The sequence below is a fragment of the Hylobates moloch genome, unplaced genomic scaffold, assembly GCF_009828535.3.
Source record: "Hylobates moloch isolate HMO894 unplaced genomic scaffold, HMol_V3 SCAFFOLD_5, whole genome shotgun sequence".
NCBI lineage: Eukaryota > Metazoa > Chordata > Mammalia > Primates > Hylobatidae > Hylobates > Hylobates moloch.
In genome coordinates, this window is record NW_026652280.1 from 32,789,054 (window position 1) to 32,804,569 (window position 15,516).

Here is a 15,516-nt window from a genome sequence, read left to right on the forward strand (position 1 = left end):
AGAGTCTTGTGTCTGCAGTTGACCATGTAATGGCAAAACCCTGGCTCTCTGATTACAAGGTTATAACTGGGGCATTTCTGCTCACCTGACAGCAAGATATCCTCATCACAGATAAAGTGTCCCAGAGTCAGGAATCAGCCTCTTGAAGGCCTGGCTTGTTAACATAAATGTAAAGAGGCACAAAAACAGCATGTACTTATCACATACTCCTCGAACACATGGGTGAAATGTCACTTACATAATCTGACAGGTTGCAGTTGTGCTGTATGATATAAAAACTGGCTTTTTAAAACTGGTAGAAACCTCTAAGTTTTTGAAAAAGTCTTTCCATTTTATATTGGAGACAATGCTTACAGCATGAGTAATGCTCATCAGTTATCAGTAATTTAGCAGATGGTGCCAGTGTTGACATTTGTTCTGGCTTAATTGTGCATGAGTGTGTGTTTTAAACAATGATGCAGCTGTCCCCATTCCTGGCAATTAGAATATAAAAATGGTGTTCACTGAATCTGGCATAGTGATCATTTATCCATGTGTTTACTCTTTTGTTTGCAAGGCCTTCTAAGTGTTTGCTGCAATTCTACAATCAGAATATAAATTTGGCTTAAAATGGAATCTAGCTCCATACTGATAGGAACAAAAGGGACTTCAGACCTCCATGTTTTGAGATCTTAGGTCTCCAGCTCCACTAGAGACGCCTGTGAGGTGTTTGTGTGTGTGTTAAAGATACCTCTGATATGAAGATAGTCAGAATTAAAATGCCATTAGGATTAGAAAAGCAGTATCTGCAGAGACCACTGGACTATTGCTGATCATGTGCAGAGGATCAAGTGACCAAAATCTATTCTGCGTAGAGTCTTGCTGCAAAGTTCTAGCTATTCCTAATGCCAGCGTCAATCTCATTCACTGCTAATTCATGCAGGAGACCTAACTGTTGAGTACCTCCTCAAGGGAGAGTGGGTGCCTTTGGAGCTGTTGTTGTCCCTCAACTATCTTGGCTCTTGATTGGGTGGGCTTTTTGCTATTAGGTTAGCCAGTTAGTTTTAGTGTGGGGACAAATTCCTTGTTAGGTCATGGCAAATCTGGATAAAATACCTATTAAAAAATAATTTACCCTTTGGAAAAACTTTGGCAGTAATCGCTAAAGCTGAACATATGTATACTCTCTGACCTAGCAATTTTACTTCTAGAAATAGATACCCAGCAGATATGCATGTATGTTTTCACCCAAAAAACCATGCATTGGAAGGCTGATGGCAGCAACTACCCAGATGTCCATCAGCTGTAGAATGGATAAGTTGTGCCACAGTCGTTTGATGGCATACTATATAGCAATAAGATTGAACAAACTATAACTGCACACAGAAGTATTAGTTTTATATTGCAGTGAAACATATTACCACAAACTTAGCAGCTTAAAGCAACACACACTTACAAGCTCACGGATGTGTAGGTCTTAAATCTGGGCACGGCATAGCTGGGTTCTCTGCTGAGGGTCTCAACAGCTGAAATCAATGTGTAGGCGGCTGGAGCTCAGAATCCTCCTTGAAGTGTATTCAGGTTGTTAGCAAAAGTCAGTGTCTGCTTCATGATTGGAGGACTGAGGTCCTCATTTCCTTGCTGGCTGTCAGCCAGGAGCCAGTCTCAGCTCCTAGAGGCTGTCTGCATCCTTTGCCTTGTGGACCTCTTCTGTCTTCGAAGGCAACAGCAAAGAATTTCCCTCGTATCAGCCACTCTCGTGATTCAAATCTTTTTCACCAGGAAGAGCCCAGTCCCTTGTAAGGGCTCCATATGGCCATGCCCACTGAGGACAATTTCCTGATATTAAAGCCAATTGATTTAGGCCAATTACATCTGCAAATTCCCTTCACAGCAGCGCCTAGATCAATACCTAGGGGAATGTGCATACAAGAAGGGGTGAGGAATCTTGGGGGTCATCTTGTAATTCTGCCCACCACATGCAACAGCATGGATAAATCTCAGCAACGTTAAGCAAAAGAAGGCAGACACAAAATAATATATAATGTATAATTGCATTTATATAAAACACAAGAACAGGAAGCACTGATCTTTGGGGTTAGGATTCAGAACAGTGGTTACTCTTGAGTACATAGTAATCAGAAAGGAACATGAGGGGACTCCTGGAGGCCGATAATTGATCTGTGTGCTGGTTACATGGGTGTGTTCAGCTTGTGAAAACACAGCGAGCTGAACATTTATGATTTGTGTACTTTTCTGTAAATGCATTATATTGCAATTAAAAAGTTCTTAGGATAATTTGGATTCATTACTTGCAAATAGATTTGTTTTTCCAAGAAAACAGCACTCAAAGACAGGTATCAGAGTAAGCGCCTGATGGGGTGGAGAATAAACAGGAATACAAAAGAAACGACAGTGCCTTGCCTGGAGTGAAGATGACAGTACCCCTCAAACTGTACACTTGAGCACCAAGTAGAGAAAAATTAGTGAAAAATTAGTACTGTCAACTTGGAGCCTGTGTGTAGAACCTACCTCATAATTTGGCCCAGTGCAAAGTGAAATGCAAACCCCCTTGTTCAAAAATTTGAAGACAGCAAGAGTGGAGCAATCAGTCAAAATCAATGGTGGTGGTGGGGACAAATGAACAAGTCCCACTCCCAAGAAGCCAGCCTGCCTGTGTGTGTGTGAGAATGAGCCTCATCTCAGAATCCCGAGACTTGCTGCTAGGTGAGTTACTTTGGGCAACTGTTGCTTTAGTCCTTTCAGCTGTAAAATGGGTTAGCCAGGGGCTAGGAGGTGAAAATTCATTAATATATGCAAGTGAAGCACGTTTTTATGTGCCAGACAGCAAACAAATACAGGAATTATTATAATAATGGGCCCTCTAAATGTTGGAGTTTTTCTTTAATTGGTTAAAAAGCCTACCTGTGACCTTGCAGAGAAATACAGAAACTCTTCATGGATAGCACAGGGGCCACTTCTGCCTTATGAATTAACACAAATCCCGAATTCTTGGTGGAACCCTTATCATGAGATTTTACTGTGCTTTATTTGATCTTTCCAGTTCAAAGAAGAAACTACTAAGTGCCAAGGTCGAGGGTATTGGAGTCTGGGCACTTCCCCCATCAAAGTTCTGGTGCTGAAGTTTGAGTTTCGGTCGGGTTCGCAGTTGAATCCCTGGCCTGACTCTAGAACCTCCCGGAGTGCCTGCTGGAGCCTGGGAAGGGGCACCCTAGAATCTTCCAACCGGCCTCAGTGGCGAGCGCCTGGGGCACGCGACTCCCAGCGCTTGGAGCCTCTGCAGTGTCAGGATGACAGGACTGTCGCCTGGCCGGGTTGGGGCGTAGGGACGGTATTTCAGGCTAAAAATTTCTGAAGAGGCACGACATTCGCATTGTGTTTCTGTGATTATTCTCCCTGGCTTGCATTCAGAAACACGAAATCTTTCCGGATGTAGTAACTGACTTCCTAAAGCTTTGGGGGGACTGTGGTCCCCGAAGGCTGCCGGCTGCCTTACCTAAGATTTACGAGTGGTTCCAAGGATGAGACAAGGTCCCAGTGTCTCGGTGACAACAGGGTCTTTGACGAACGGCTGCCGAGTTGCAGCTGGGGAGGGGGAAGAGGCCTGTGGCGGGGACGGGCAGCCCCTGAATTTCTTCCTTGCAGAAGTTGGGCGCCGGGGCGCGGGCAGGCAGCCCCGCAGGCCATCAGCATGCAGGAGCGGCGCGCGCCGTCCTTGAAGGGCTGCCCGGCTGACCTTGCTCCGCTTTCTCCGGAGAAATCGCAAGGAGAGCGCGAGGACGCGGCCACGGCGGTGACTCAGTGCCCTGCGCGCCGCACGCAAATGCTCCCTTCCATCAAGTCCAGCTCCGCAGCTGCTGTTTCCTCTTCCTGCCCTGTTTTTTGTTTTTTTTGTTTGTTTGTTTTTTTGAGACGGAGTCTCGCTCTGTCGCCCAGGCTGGAGTGCAGTGGCGCGATCCCGGCTCACTGCAACCTCCGCCTCCCAGGTTCAAGCGATTCTTCTGCCTCAGTCTCCCGAGTAGCTGGGACTACAGGCGCGTGCCACCACGCCTGGCTAATTTTGTTTTTTGTATTTTTAGTAGATACGGGTTTTCGCCATATTGGCTAGGCTGGTCTTGAACTCCTGACCTTGTGATCCACCCGCCTCGGCCTCCCAAAGTGCTGGGATTACAGGAGTGAGCCACCGCGCCCAGCCCCTGCCCTCTTTTTAATTCCAAGATTCGAACCCGGCGTTTTGCGCTCCGCCCCTCCCCCTCCCCACGGCCCGCCTATCATTAGCCAGACTGCACGGGTGTTTTGTACCCCCCCTCCCCCCGTCCCTATCGGCAGAACCGGAGGCCAACCTTCGCGATCCCTCGCTGCGGGCCCGGAGATCAAACGTGGCCCGCCCCCGGCAGGGCACAGCGCGCTGGGCAACCGCGATCCGGAGGCGGACTGGAGGGGGCGGTGCGCGGTGCGCGGCGCGCTGGGGCGCACAGGGGACGGAGCCCGGGTCTCGCTCCCCATTGGCCGCCACCCCGGCGGGAGGGGCCGCCTCCGGCTCGTGGCACCTGGCGTCGCCCCTCCGCGGGGAAATCGGCGGCTACGGCACGAGCGCCTGGAGGTAAAGGTACTCGGGGGTGGGGAAGGCCCCGGGCCGCGGCAGAGCTCCCTGCCACCCGCCCTGTCCTGCTTGCCGCCGCAGCGCCTGCGACGCTTGGATGCCCCCAGCTCCGGACGCGCCCACCAGAAACTTTGCCCCTCGAAGTCCCCCGCCTGTCTGACCGCACCGTGAGGCGCCAAGTCGGCCGCGCGCCCCTCGGGGCCCCGGAACCCCGCGAGTCATTGCCTGGCCGCCCCGTACCCCGCGCCCGCGGCGCCCGATAGCCAGGATGCGCTACGCGGACCCCTCGGCTAACCGGGATTTGTTGGGGAACCGAACTTTGCTCTTCATCTTCATCTGCGCCTTTGCCTTGGTGACCTTGCTGCAACAGATCCTGTATGGCAGGAACTACATTAAGAGGTAAGAAAGTCCGTGAGAGGGCAGGATGCGTGGAGCTGGCCGGCAAGCCCCGGGTGGCAGTGGCAGCGGCAGCTTCGGTCGCAGCGCCCCGGGGTGAGTGGCTGTGGGATTCGCTCCTAGCCCCGAGCATGGCCGCTTAGGCTTGGGTCACCGCGTTTCCAAGAGCATCCTTGCTTGCTCCTGCCCAGCGCTGGTGGAGGGCCCAGACAACTTTGTTCCGCTGTGAAAAATGAAGGACAGAATAGAATTCCAAGCAACTAGGCTGACAATAAATCCATTTAATACCCGGAGAGACTGCATGGATCAGAGCGGTGTCCTCCAGACCCACAGTTCTATGGCCATTTGTTTGGACTCCAGGGTCAGAGGGCTCAAAATCGTATCGATTGTTTGTTTGTTTGTTTGTTTGTTTGTTTGTTTATAACTTCGCGAGTCCTGAACTTTCGTAAGGACCCTTGGGAGAAAAAGCATTTTCCCCTCCAGGAGCTTCGGGTTCGGTGGGGGTGGTAGTGGGCTGTGGCGATGCGACAGGGAAGTGATAGTGAAGTCTTATAATCCCACAGCCACTGGATCTGTGAAACTCAACAACCTGATTCCTTCTGAAACAGATGGCTTTTTTTTTTCTCATCCTTAGTGCAAAAGGTCAGAGCTGCAGCAGAAGTTAACCCCTCGTTGGGCTCTCCCCCTACTCCACCCCAATCCACGGTTAAACTCCAAGAGAGAGAGCAGCAGGAGGTGTCACTCAGAAAATCAACTCGGGCACAGCCTCAGCCTCTCTGTTTGCAGAAGATACACTGAAATGCCAGCCACTTCCTTCTGCCGGCTCTGCTGGCTTAAGGAAACACTTGGGGTTTCTCCGCCTGGTTTGGGAGATTAGGGGAGGTTCCTGCTCTAGGATACACCCACATCAGAGCCTCTCTTGGCAAGAGCCCTCTCTCCTAGCTGCTGGGGTGTTTTTTTCTTTGCTGCTAGTGTCTCCCTACTCTCACCGCCCCTCCCCCAGGTTGATAGGAAAATAAATGTCTCTCTAGCTAAGTAAGCATCCCACCTTCTTCTCTAAACTTCCCCATAACGAAACAGCCCTCTTCTCATCCTTTGGGTGAGGTGGATACATCAGGTATGGGTGCTCCCAATCTGGGCTGCCCACGAAGATGGGAGGGTGAGGATCGCTGCTGGGTGTCGCTGTCCAGTGGAAAAGCCGAGCACTTAGGCTGTTTCCCCTCCTTGTGACTCCCCCCGAGCTGGGGAGTAATGAGGCACCTTGTTGTGAACATTTGTTTACAGCCAGTTGCTGCTCTGGACCTTCCCAGGGAGCGTTCCCTGGTTGGTAGCAGCTCCTGAGTGCTATCTGGCACTGGTGCCTTTAAAGGCCATCTTCGAAGTCTCCTGGCTTCTTGGATCTGATCGGGCCTGCCTCTTCTTTTGGTTACTGCTGCCCCTGAGATGATCCTATGCACAAGGACAGCTGGGTCCCCCACAGCTTGCTGCAGCCCTGCAGGCCGATTGCCTGCTGCTATCTTGGCACTTGCTCTTCAGCAGGGCAGCTCTGGGTTCCTGCCCCCTCCCGGCACCTCCCCAAAGTTGCTGGGGCTGCGGGGATTCCTTCTGCCTTGTCAACAGGGGGAAAATATAACCGCCCATGGCAAACGCCAACCAAACTACTACCTACTTGCTCTGGTAAGTCCTCCCTGGTCTCGGGTGGGTGGGCTAGCTGCCAGGAGTTCAGCAGGCACACAAGGTGCTTCCCTTCCTCCTTCACAGAGACCCTGACCCCCTAAATCGCATAGATGCTATCTTGCAGGCCTCACTCTAGAGACTCAACCCAATCAACCAAACAAAACTTGTATAGGCCTGATCCTGGAAGCGTGCCTGTAGATCAGGGTCTGTAAAGAAGGAGATGTGTGGTCTTGGTGCTCAGAGGACTTGAAGTCTATTTGGGGCAACAAAATAGCCACAAATGAAATAGAAAGTGAATGTTAAACTGTCTGAGAAGAGAAGCACTAATAGGCTGGAGAAGTTAGGCAAGACTGTGCCCAGAGGAAGTTGAACTTGAGTGGGCCTTGAAGGAAGGGTAAGATTTGAGGGTGGGGGCAGGGGGCATGCACATCCAAAAAGTGGGCAGGAGCAAAGGCGCAGAGATACAAGTGTGTCACAATTTCCTCCCGTCTCTCCCACACCTGACCCTACCTGCACTGCAGCACTTGGCTTAATCATTGGTTAGTCCTGATCTTGAACTGGGTGTGGCTGCCACATCAGTGTCACCCCTAGCACCTGCTTACCTATCTTCTTTCCTCCATATATCATGATTGTAATGAACTGGCCTGATGTGAGTATCATCAGCCTGTCTCCTGTCTACAAACACTTGACCAGTGTTCTTCAAGCAGAGGCTCTGGGAGGGCCTGAATCAGAACCAACTGGAGGACCATTGAAATGCAGACTCCTGAGCCCCTGAATCTGACTGTCTTCAGGTGGGATCTACTAACCTGCCTTTGTAACAAGCTCCCCAGGCAATCTGCAAGCTGCAACAAGCTCCTCCTGCTGCTCTAGACCAGTGGTTGTCAATCCCCTATTCCCCACGGCAGTGTTTGGAGACTTCTGTGGCGTTCACACTGGGGAGAGGAGAGTGCTGCTGCATGCAGAGGGAAGAGGCCAAAGATGTTGTAAAGACCTATAATGCATAGTTTGCCCCCAACAACAAAGAATTTTCCAGCCCCAAATGTCAGTAGTGCTGAGGTTGAGAAACTGCTCTAGACTGAAAGCTCCATGCGGTGGGGATTTGCTTTTTTTTTTTTTTGAGACGGAGTCTCACTGTGTCACCCAGGCTGGAGTGCAGTGGCGCGATCTCAGCTCATTGCAAACTCTGCCTCCCGCGTTCAGGCCATTCTCCTGCCTCAGCCTTGGCGAGTAGCTGGGACTACAGGCTCCCGCCACCACACCCGGCTAATTTTTTGTATTTTTAGTAGAGATGGGTTTTCAGCGTGTTAGCCAGGATGGTCTTGATCTTCTGACCTCGTGATCCACCCGCCTCAGCCTTCCAAAGTGCTGGGATTACAGCCATGAGCCACTGCGCCCGACCAATTTGCTCTGTTTTGTTCCCAGCTGCACTGTGAACACCAAATATGGTGTCCAGCACATAAGATGTTCTCAATAAATATTGGATAATGAATAAATAATTGAAGGTAGGACTATGTGTGTGCGCTCAGGGATTGTAACTGGAAGAGACACAATGAAGAAATGGATACAACTGGTGTGAGGTGGAAGGAAGGGACGAAGGGGGCAGATGTAACAGTGGGTTACTAGCCTCAGCAAAGTGTTTTGAAGATTGAGAAGAACAATTTGCATTTGGTTCATTGGGCCATTGGGAGCTGTGTTTGGCCCTCGAGTAGGATAATGGCAGGATAAAAGCCCCTAGGAAGGACGTTAGCTGGGTCTCCTACAGGAAGGGTTAAAGAGGTAGAGAGGCTGGGAGGTACTGTCACAGCCCAGTGAAAGTGAGAAGAACTTGTTGCAGGGAGCAGGTCCACTTCAGAGCCAGAGGATTCCTGAAGGCTGCCATTCTTTGCTTCTGGGCTGAGCTGGTGCGATGCCACCTCACAAAGAGTTCAGGGATACGGCAAACGCAGGCTCTTCCAGGGAGAATTTAGCAACAGCCCAGAGCAAATGGCAGTGGGGCTGTGAGTCGATGTGTGCTTACTTCTTTGAACCCTGGGCTCTCCCTGTGCTCTGCAATGGGAGCTTTTGGGAGGACCCCACTGAGAGCAGTCAGAACTCCGGGGGTCCATTTGCAGCACCTCCCTTGGTCAGGAGGGGAGAAGGTGGGGCAGTGCAGGTGGCTTAGTGGGCTCAGTGTCTCTAATGGAGAAAGCATGCACTATGTGAATGAGGAGAAAAAGACAAGAAACAAAGTTGTGAACGTTCCCCTTGATGCTCTTGGCTTCTCCATGTCTGTTTTTGATTGATCGAACAAATACTTCATGCAGATTTACTCTTTAAGTGCTAAGGGTACAATGCTGTGCAAGGCAGGCACAGTCCAGGGTCTCCAGGGAGCCCGTGGCTATTGGGAAGACAGAAAGGCACGCAACTGATATATGAGCCATGCCTAGAGGAATGGACGAGGGACTCTAAGAACAAGGAGGAGGCACCAGAGCAAATCACTGTGTTTCAAGGTACATGGAGGCATTTGAAGGGGTCTTCAAGAAAGGGGAATGATCCACAGGCATAGGCAGAGGTGAAAGGAAGGGGGATGAAATCGAGTTTGAGCAAGGATTGACAAGTGCAGGCAAGAGTTGAGTGAATCTGCATGACTCGGGTTAGAGCTATATTGCAGGGGGCAGAGTGAGGCAGGCAGGGCCCAATTCCTGAGAAGAAAGTAGGGACCTTGTGTGGATGGCATGTCTGGGGGAGGGAGCGGGGAGGGTGACAGCTGTGGGTCTGGATCCTTGTGCGTGGAGCTACCCAGAACTGCGCTGGGAAGAGCCAGACTAGTAATGTAGATTTGGAGTCACCAACCACTGACATCAGTGTTTTTCAAACTTTTATGATTGGGAAGCACAGTATGGCATAGGTTATAGCCGGGGACCTTGAACACAGTTATGTACACACTCAACTGAAACATTTTGTGAAGCAATACTTGGCCTTATTATGAGAAATGTGCTCTAATGTTTTCTATTTTACTTCTTTTAAAAAATCCATTCGCCATGTGCGGTGGCTCACGCCTGTAATCCCAGCACTTTGGGAGGCCTAGGCCGGTGGATCACGAGGTCAGGAGTTCGAGACCAGCCTGACCAACATGGTGAAACCCTGTCTCTAGTAAAAATACAAAAATTAGCCAGGTGTGGTGGCACACACCTGTAATCCCAGCTACTCAGGAGGCTGAGGCACAAGAATCGCTTGAAACTGGGAGGTGGAGGTTGCAGTGAGCCAAGATTACACCATTGCACTCCAGCCTGGGTGACAGAGCGAGATTCTGTCTCAAAAAATAAATAAATAAAATTTAAAAATTAAATAAATAAATAAATCCATTCTACTTCCTTAAAAAATGCAATGGAATATTGGCCTTAAAAAGAAAGGAAGTTCTGAAATGTGCTACAACATGGATGAACCTTGGAGACCTTGTGTTAAGTGAAATCAGCCAGGCACAAGAGGACAAATACTCTATGATTCCAATTATATGAGAGACTTAGAGTTGTCAAATTCATAAAGACAGAAAGTAGAATGGTGGTTCCTGGGACCTGGGTGTGGGATGGGGAGTCATCTTTTAATGGGTATGGAGTTTCAGTTTGGAAAAATGAGAAAGTATTGGAGATGGATGGTGGTGACGGTAGCACAGCAATGTGAATGAACTTAATGACATTCAATTGTAGACTTAAAAAATGGTTAAAATGGTAAATTTTATGTTATTGTGTATTTTGCCACAATAAAAAGAGTTTTTATTAAAAAATCTGAGAGCAACCCATTAAATTTTACAATCCGTTGGGTTGAAACCCTCAGTTAGAAAACCACTGATGTGAGCAATGGGATTGGATGAGTCACCAAGGACAGAGCAGAGTGGAAAATGATGATGGGTCCGGGCACAAAGGAGAGCCTTGAAGGATGTCTGCACCTATAAGGGGTGGAGAGAGGAGAGCTGGCTCTGGAAGCCGAGGCTGGAGAGAGGTGGAGGGGAATGAGGAGAGGCAGGTGTTAAGGAAACCAAGGGATGAGGGCGTCAGAGTGAGAGTGACCAGCTGTGGCATGCCAGGAAGAGGGCTCGGGTGGGATAGGATTGAGGTGTCCGCTGGGTTGGCAGTAGAGGCAAAGGCAGTTTGGGAGAGAGAAGTGGGGACAGAATCCTATTTCAGTGGGCAGGGAGTGAGTGGGGAAAGACAATGTGGAGACAGGGAGTGCAGGTTACCCTTTCTAGGTGTCAATGCTGAGAAGAAAAAGCGTTAAAAGAAAGATTTTCCACAGTGAGGAGCATGGAAATTGTTCCGTCTTAAGTCCCCCACTGACCCCAATCCCCTTTGTTAGTGCTGAAATCTTCATATAAGCTCACAGCCCTAAAGTATTACAACTTCAGGTGTTTACACTTTAACAGAGGGACAGGGAAAGGGCAATGTTTATTTAAAGGTAGAAAGAAAAGACATCGTAGATTTTAATAATCTGGTCTCAGTCCATCTTTTAAACTTAATCTCAGGAAAACCAGATAACCTTGGGCCTTGAATGTCTTCCCGTGTCTTTCAATGGAGTTTTATAATTCTCCATAAAGACTTTGAATGTTTTCTGTTAGATTTACATCTTAGTTTGTTCGGGCTGCTGTAACAAATTACCATAGATTTGGTAGCTTAAGCAACAAATGTTTGTTTCTCACTGTTCAAGAGGCTGAAAGTTCAAGATCAAGGTGCTAGCATGGTTGGGTTCTGGTGAGGGCCCTCCTGCAGGTTGCAGACTTCTTGTTTCCTCATGTGGGGATGAAAGAGAGGGAGCTAAGTCTCTGGCCTCGTCTTATGTGGGCACCAATCCCATTTGTGACTGCCCCACTCTCTGACCTAATCACCTCCCCCAAAACTCCACCTCTAAATACCATTGCCTTGGGATTCAATTTCAACAGGAATTTTGGGGGGACACAAACAATTGTTTAGTCCATAACAATTCATGTCTAGCTACATAGTGTTTAACTATTTAAAAACTATGTAAAATGTTTACTATTGTACAAATTATCTTTTAAAAAGTTATATTTTCTAACCATTTGTAGCTGGTATATAGAAATAAATTTCTTTTTTGTGTATTAATTTTATAATCAGCAACCTTGATTATGCACATACTGATAATAGTTTATCTGAAGATTATCTGGGGATTTCTATGTAGACATTTTTCTTTCTTTCATTACTACCATTATACCTTAATATATAGTTCTTGTTTTACTGTAGTGGCTAGGACCTTTGACATAATATTCAATAAAAGTGTCGTAGTGAACATCCTCATCTTAGTCCTCACCGTTTTCTTTCTTTTTTTGACAGCTTTATTGAAGTAAAATTCACCCACTTAAAGTGTACAGTTAAATGGCTTTTAATATATTCATATAGTTGCACATCTACCACCACAGTCAATTTTAGGACATTATTATTACTCTGCAAAAGAAATCCTATACCCCTTAGCCATCACTTCCCAGACCCCCATCCCTCTTGGTCCTAGGAATGAACAAACACACTAACCTGTTTTCTATCTCCCTAGATTTTCCTGTTTTGAGCATTTCATATAAATGGAATCATATGCTACGTTGTCCTATGTGATTGACATCTTTCACTAAGCAGAATGTTTTCAAGGTTCATCCATGTCATATCATGTATCAGTACTTCATTTATTCTTATTGCAGAATAATATTTCATTGTATGGATAGACTGCATTCTGTTTCTCTGTTCTTCAACTTATAGACATTTGAGTTGTTTTCACTGTTAAGTTTTTGTGTGGACATAGATTTTCGTTTCTCTTGGGTTTATACCTGTGAGTAGAATTGGTTATATGGTAACTCTGTGTTTGCCGTTTAATGAACTGCCAGGGTTCTCCAAGGTGGCTGTATCATTTTACGTTTTCTCCAGCATTGTATGAGGGTTCCAATTTCTCTACATCCTTGATAACACTTTTATTATCTTTTTTTTTGGATTATTGCCATCTCAGTGGTTTTGAGGTGATGTCTCACTGTGGTTTTGATTTTGCATTTCTCTGATGACTAATGATGTGGAGCATCTTTTAATGTGCTTGTTAGCTATTTGCTTATCTTCTTTGGAGAAATATCTATTTAGGTTCTTTGCCTTTTTTTTTTTTTTTTTGAGAGGGAGTTTTGCCCAGGCTGGAGTGCAGTGGTGTGATCTCAGCTTACTGCAATCTCCGCCTCCCGGTTTCAAGTGATTCTCCCAACTCAGCCTCCTGAGTAACTGGGATTACAGGTATGCACCACCATGCCTGGCTAATTTTTGTATTTTTAGTAGAGATAGGGTTTCACCATGTTGGCCAGGCTAGTCTCTAACTCCTAATCTCAGGTGATCCACCCTTCCCGGCCTCCCAAAGTGCGGGAATTACAGGAATGAGCCACCGTGACCAACCAGCCACCGCGCCCAGCCCCTTTGCCTATTTTTATCTATTTATTTATTTTTGAATTATACTTTTAAGTTCTAGGGTACCTGTGCACAACGTGCAGGTTTGTTACATATGTATACATGTGCCATGTTCGTTTGCTGCACCCGTCAACTCATTATTTACATTAGGTATTTCTCCTAATGCTATCCCTCCCCCAGCCCTCCACCCACCGACAGGCCCCAGTGTGTGATGTTCCCCACCCTGTGTCCAAGTGTTCTCATTGTTCAATTCCCACCTATGAGTGAGAACATGTCGTGTTTGGTTTTCTGTCCTTGTGATAGTTTGCTTAGAATGATGGTTTCCAGCTTCATCCATGTCCCTGCAAAGGACATGAACTAATCCTTTTTTATGGCTGCATAGTATTCCATGGTATATATGTGCCACAATTTCTTAATCCAGTCTATCACTGATGGACATTTGGGTTGGTTCCAAGTCCTTGCTACTGTGAATAGTGCCGCAATAATCATATGTGTGCATGTGTCTTTATAGTAGCATGATTTATAATCCTTTGGGTATATACCCAGTAATGGGATGGCTGGGTCAAATGGTATTTCTAGTTCTAGATCCTTGAGGAATCGCCACACTGTCTTCCATAATGGTTGAACTAATTTACACTCCCACCAACAGTGTAAAAGTGTTCCTATTTCTCCACATCCTCTCCAGCATCTATTGTTACCTGACTTTTTAATGATCGCCGTTCTAACTGGTGTGAGATAGTATCTCATTGTGGTTTTTATCTGGATTTCTCTGATGACTAGTGATGATGAACATTTTTTCATGTCTCTGTTGGCTGCATAAATGTCTTCTTTTAAGAAGTGTCTGTTCATATCCTTTGCCCACTTTTAGATGGGGTTGTTTGTTTTTTTCTTGTAAATTTGTTTAAGTTCTTTGTAGATTCTGGATAGTAACCCTTTGTCAGATGGGTAGATGGCAAAAATTTTCTCCCATTCTGTAGGTTGCTTGTTCACTCTGATGATAGTTTATTTTGCCATGCAGAAGCTCTTTAGTTTAATTAGATATCATTTGTCTATTTTGGCTTTTGTTGCCATTGCTTTTGGTGTTTTAGTCATGAAGTCCTTGCCCATGCCTATGTCCTGAATGGTATTGCCTAGGTTTTCTTCTAGGGGTTTTATGGTTTTAGGTCTAACATTTAAGTCTTTAATCCATCTTGAATTAATTTTTGTATAGGTGTAAGGAAGGGATCCAGTTTCAGCTTTCTACATATGGCTAGCCAGTTTTCCCAGCACCATTTATTAAATAAGGAATGCTTTCCCCATATCTTGTTTTTGTCAGGTTTGTCAAAGATCAGCTGGTTATAGATGTGTGGTGTTATTTCTGAGGCCTGCCTCTGTTCTGTTCCATTGGTCTATCTCTCAGTTTTGGTACCAGTACCACAATGTTTTGGTTGCTGTAGCCTTGTAGTATAGTTTGAAGTCAAGTAGAGTAATGCCTCCAGCTTTGTTTTTTTTGCTTAGGATTGTCTTGGCAATGTGGGCTCTTTTTTGGTTCCATATAAACTTTAAAGTAGTTTTTTCCAATTCTGTGAAGAAAGTCATTGGTAGCTTGATGGGGATGGCATTGAATCTATAAATTACCTTGGGCAGTATGGCCATTTTCATGATATTGATTCTTCCTATCCATGAGCATGGAATGTTCTTCCATTTGTTTATGTCCTCTTTTATTTCGTTGAGCAGTGGTTTGTAGTTCTTCTTGAAGAGGTCCTTCACATCCCTTGTAAGTTGGATTCCTAGGTATTTTATTCTCTTTGTAGCAATTGTGGATGGGAGTTCACTCATGATTTGGCTCTCTGTTTGTCTGTTATTTGTGTATAGGAATGCTTGTGATTTTTGCAGATTGATTTTGTATCCTGAGACTTTGCTGAAGTTGCTTATCAGCTTGAGGAGATTTTGGGCTGAGATGATGGGGTTTTCTAAATATACAATCATGTCATCTACAAGCTGGGACAATTTGATTTCCTCTTTTCCTAATTGAATACCCTTTATTTCTTTCTCTTGCCTGGTTGCCCTGGCCAGAACTTCCAACACTGTGTTGAATAGGAGTGGTGCGGGAGGGCATCCTTGTCTTGTGTGAGTTTTCAAAGGGAATGCTTCCAGTTTTTGCCCATTCAATATGATATTGGCTGTGGGTTTGTCATAAATAGCTCTTATTATTTTGAGATACATTCCATCAATACGTAGTTTGTTGAGAGTTTTTAGCATGAAGTGCTGTTGAATTTTGTCAAAGGCCTTTTCTGCATCCATTGAGATAATCATGTGGTTTTTGTCATTGGTTCTGTTTATGTGATGGATTACGTTTATTGATTCACATATGTTGAACCAGCCTTGCATCCCAGGGATGAAGCCCACTTGATCGTGGTGGATAAGCTTTTTGATGTGCTGCTG

At 46.5% G+C, this 15,516-nt stretch overlaps 1 protein-coding gene across 2 annotated transcripts in view; it reads left to right on the forward strand.

Annotated features, from left to right (window-relative positions):
- The first annotated feature begins 3,170 nt into the window (after positions 1 to 3,170).
- ST8SIA5 (ST8 alpha-N-acetyl-neuraminide alpha-2,8-sialyltransferase 5) overlaps positions 3,171 to 15,516 on the forward strand; it is a 91,610-nt gene continuing 79,264 nt past the window's right edge. For both annotated transcript variants that reach the window (XM_032152391.2, XM_032152392.2), the window contains exon 1: positions 3,171 to 5,002. In XM_032152391.2, the coding sequence (XP_032008282.1) occupies positions 4,872 to 5,002 (131 nt within the window). In that variant the 5' untranslated portion in view covers positions 3,171 to 4,871. The remainder of the gene's footprint in view (positions 5,003 to 15,516) is intronic.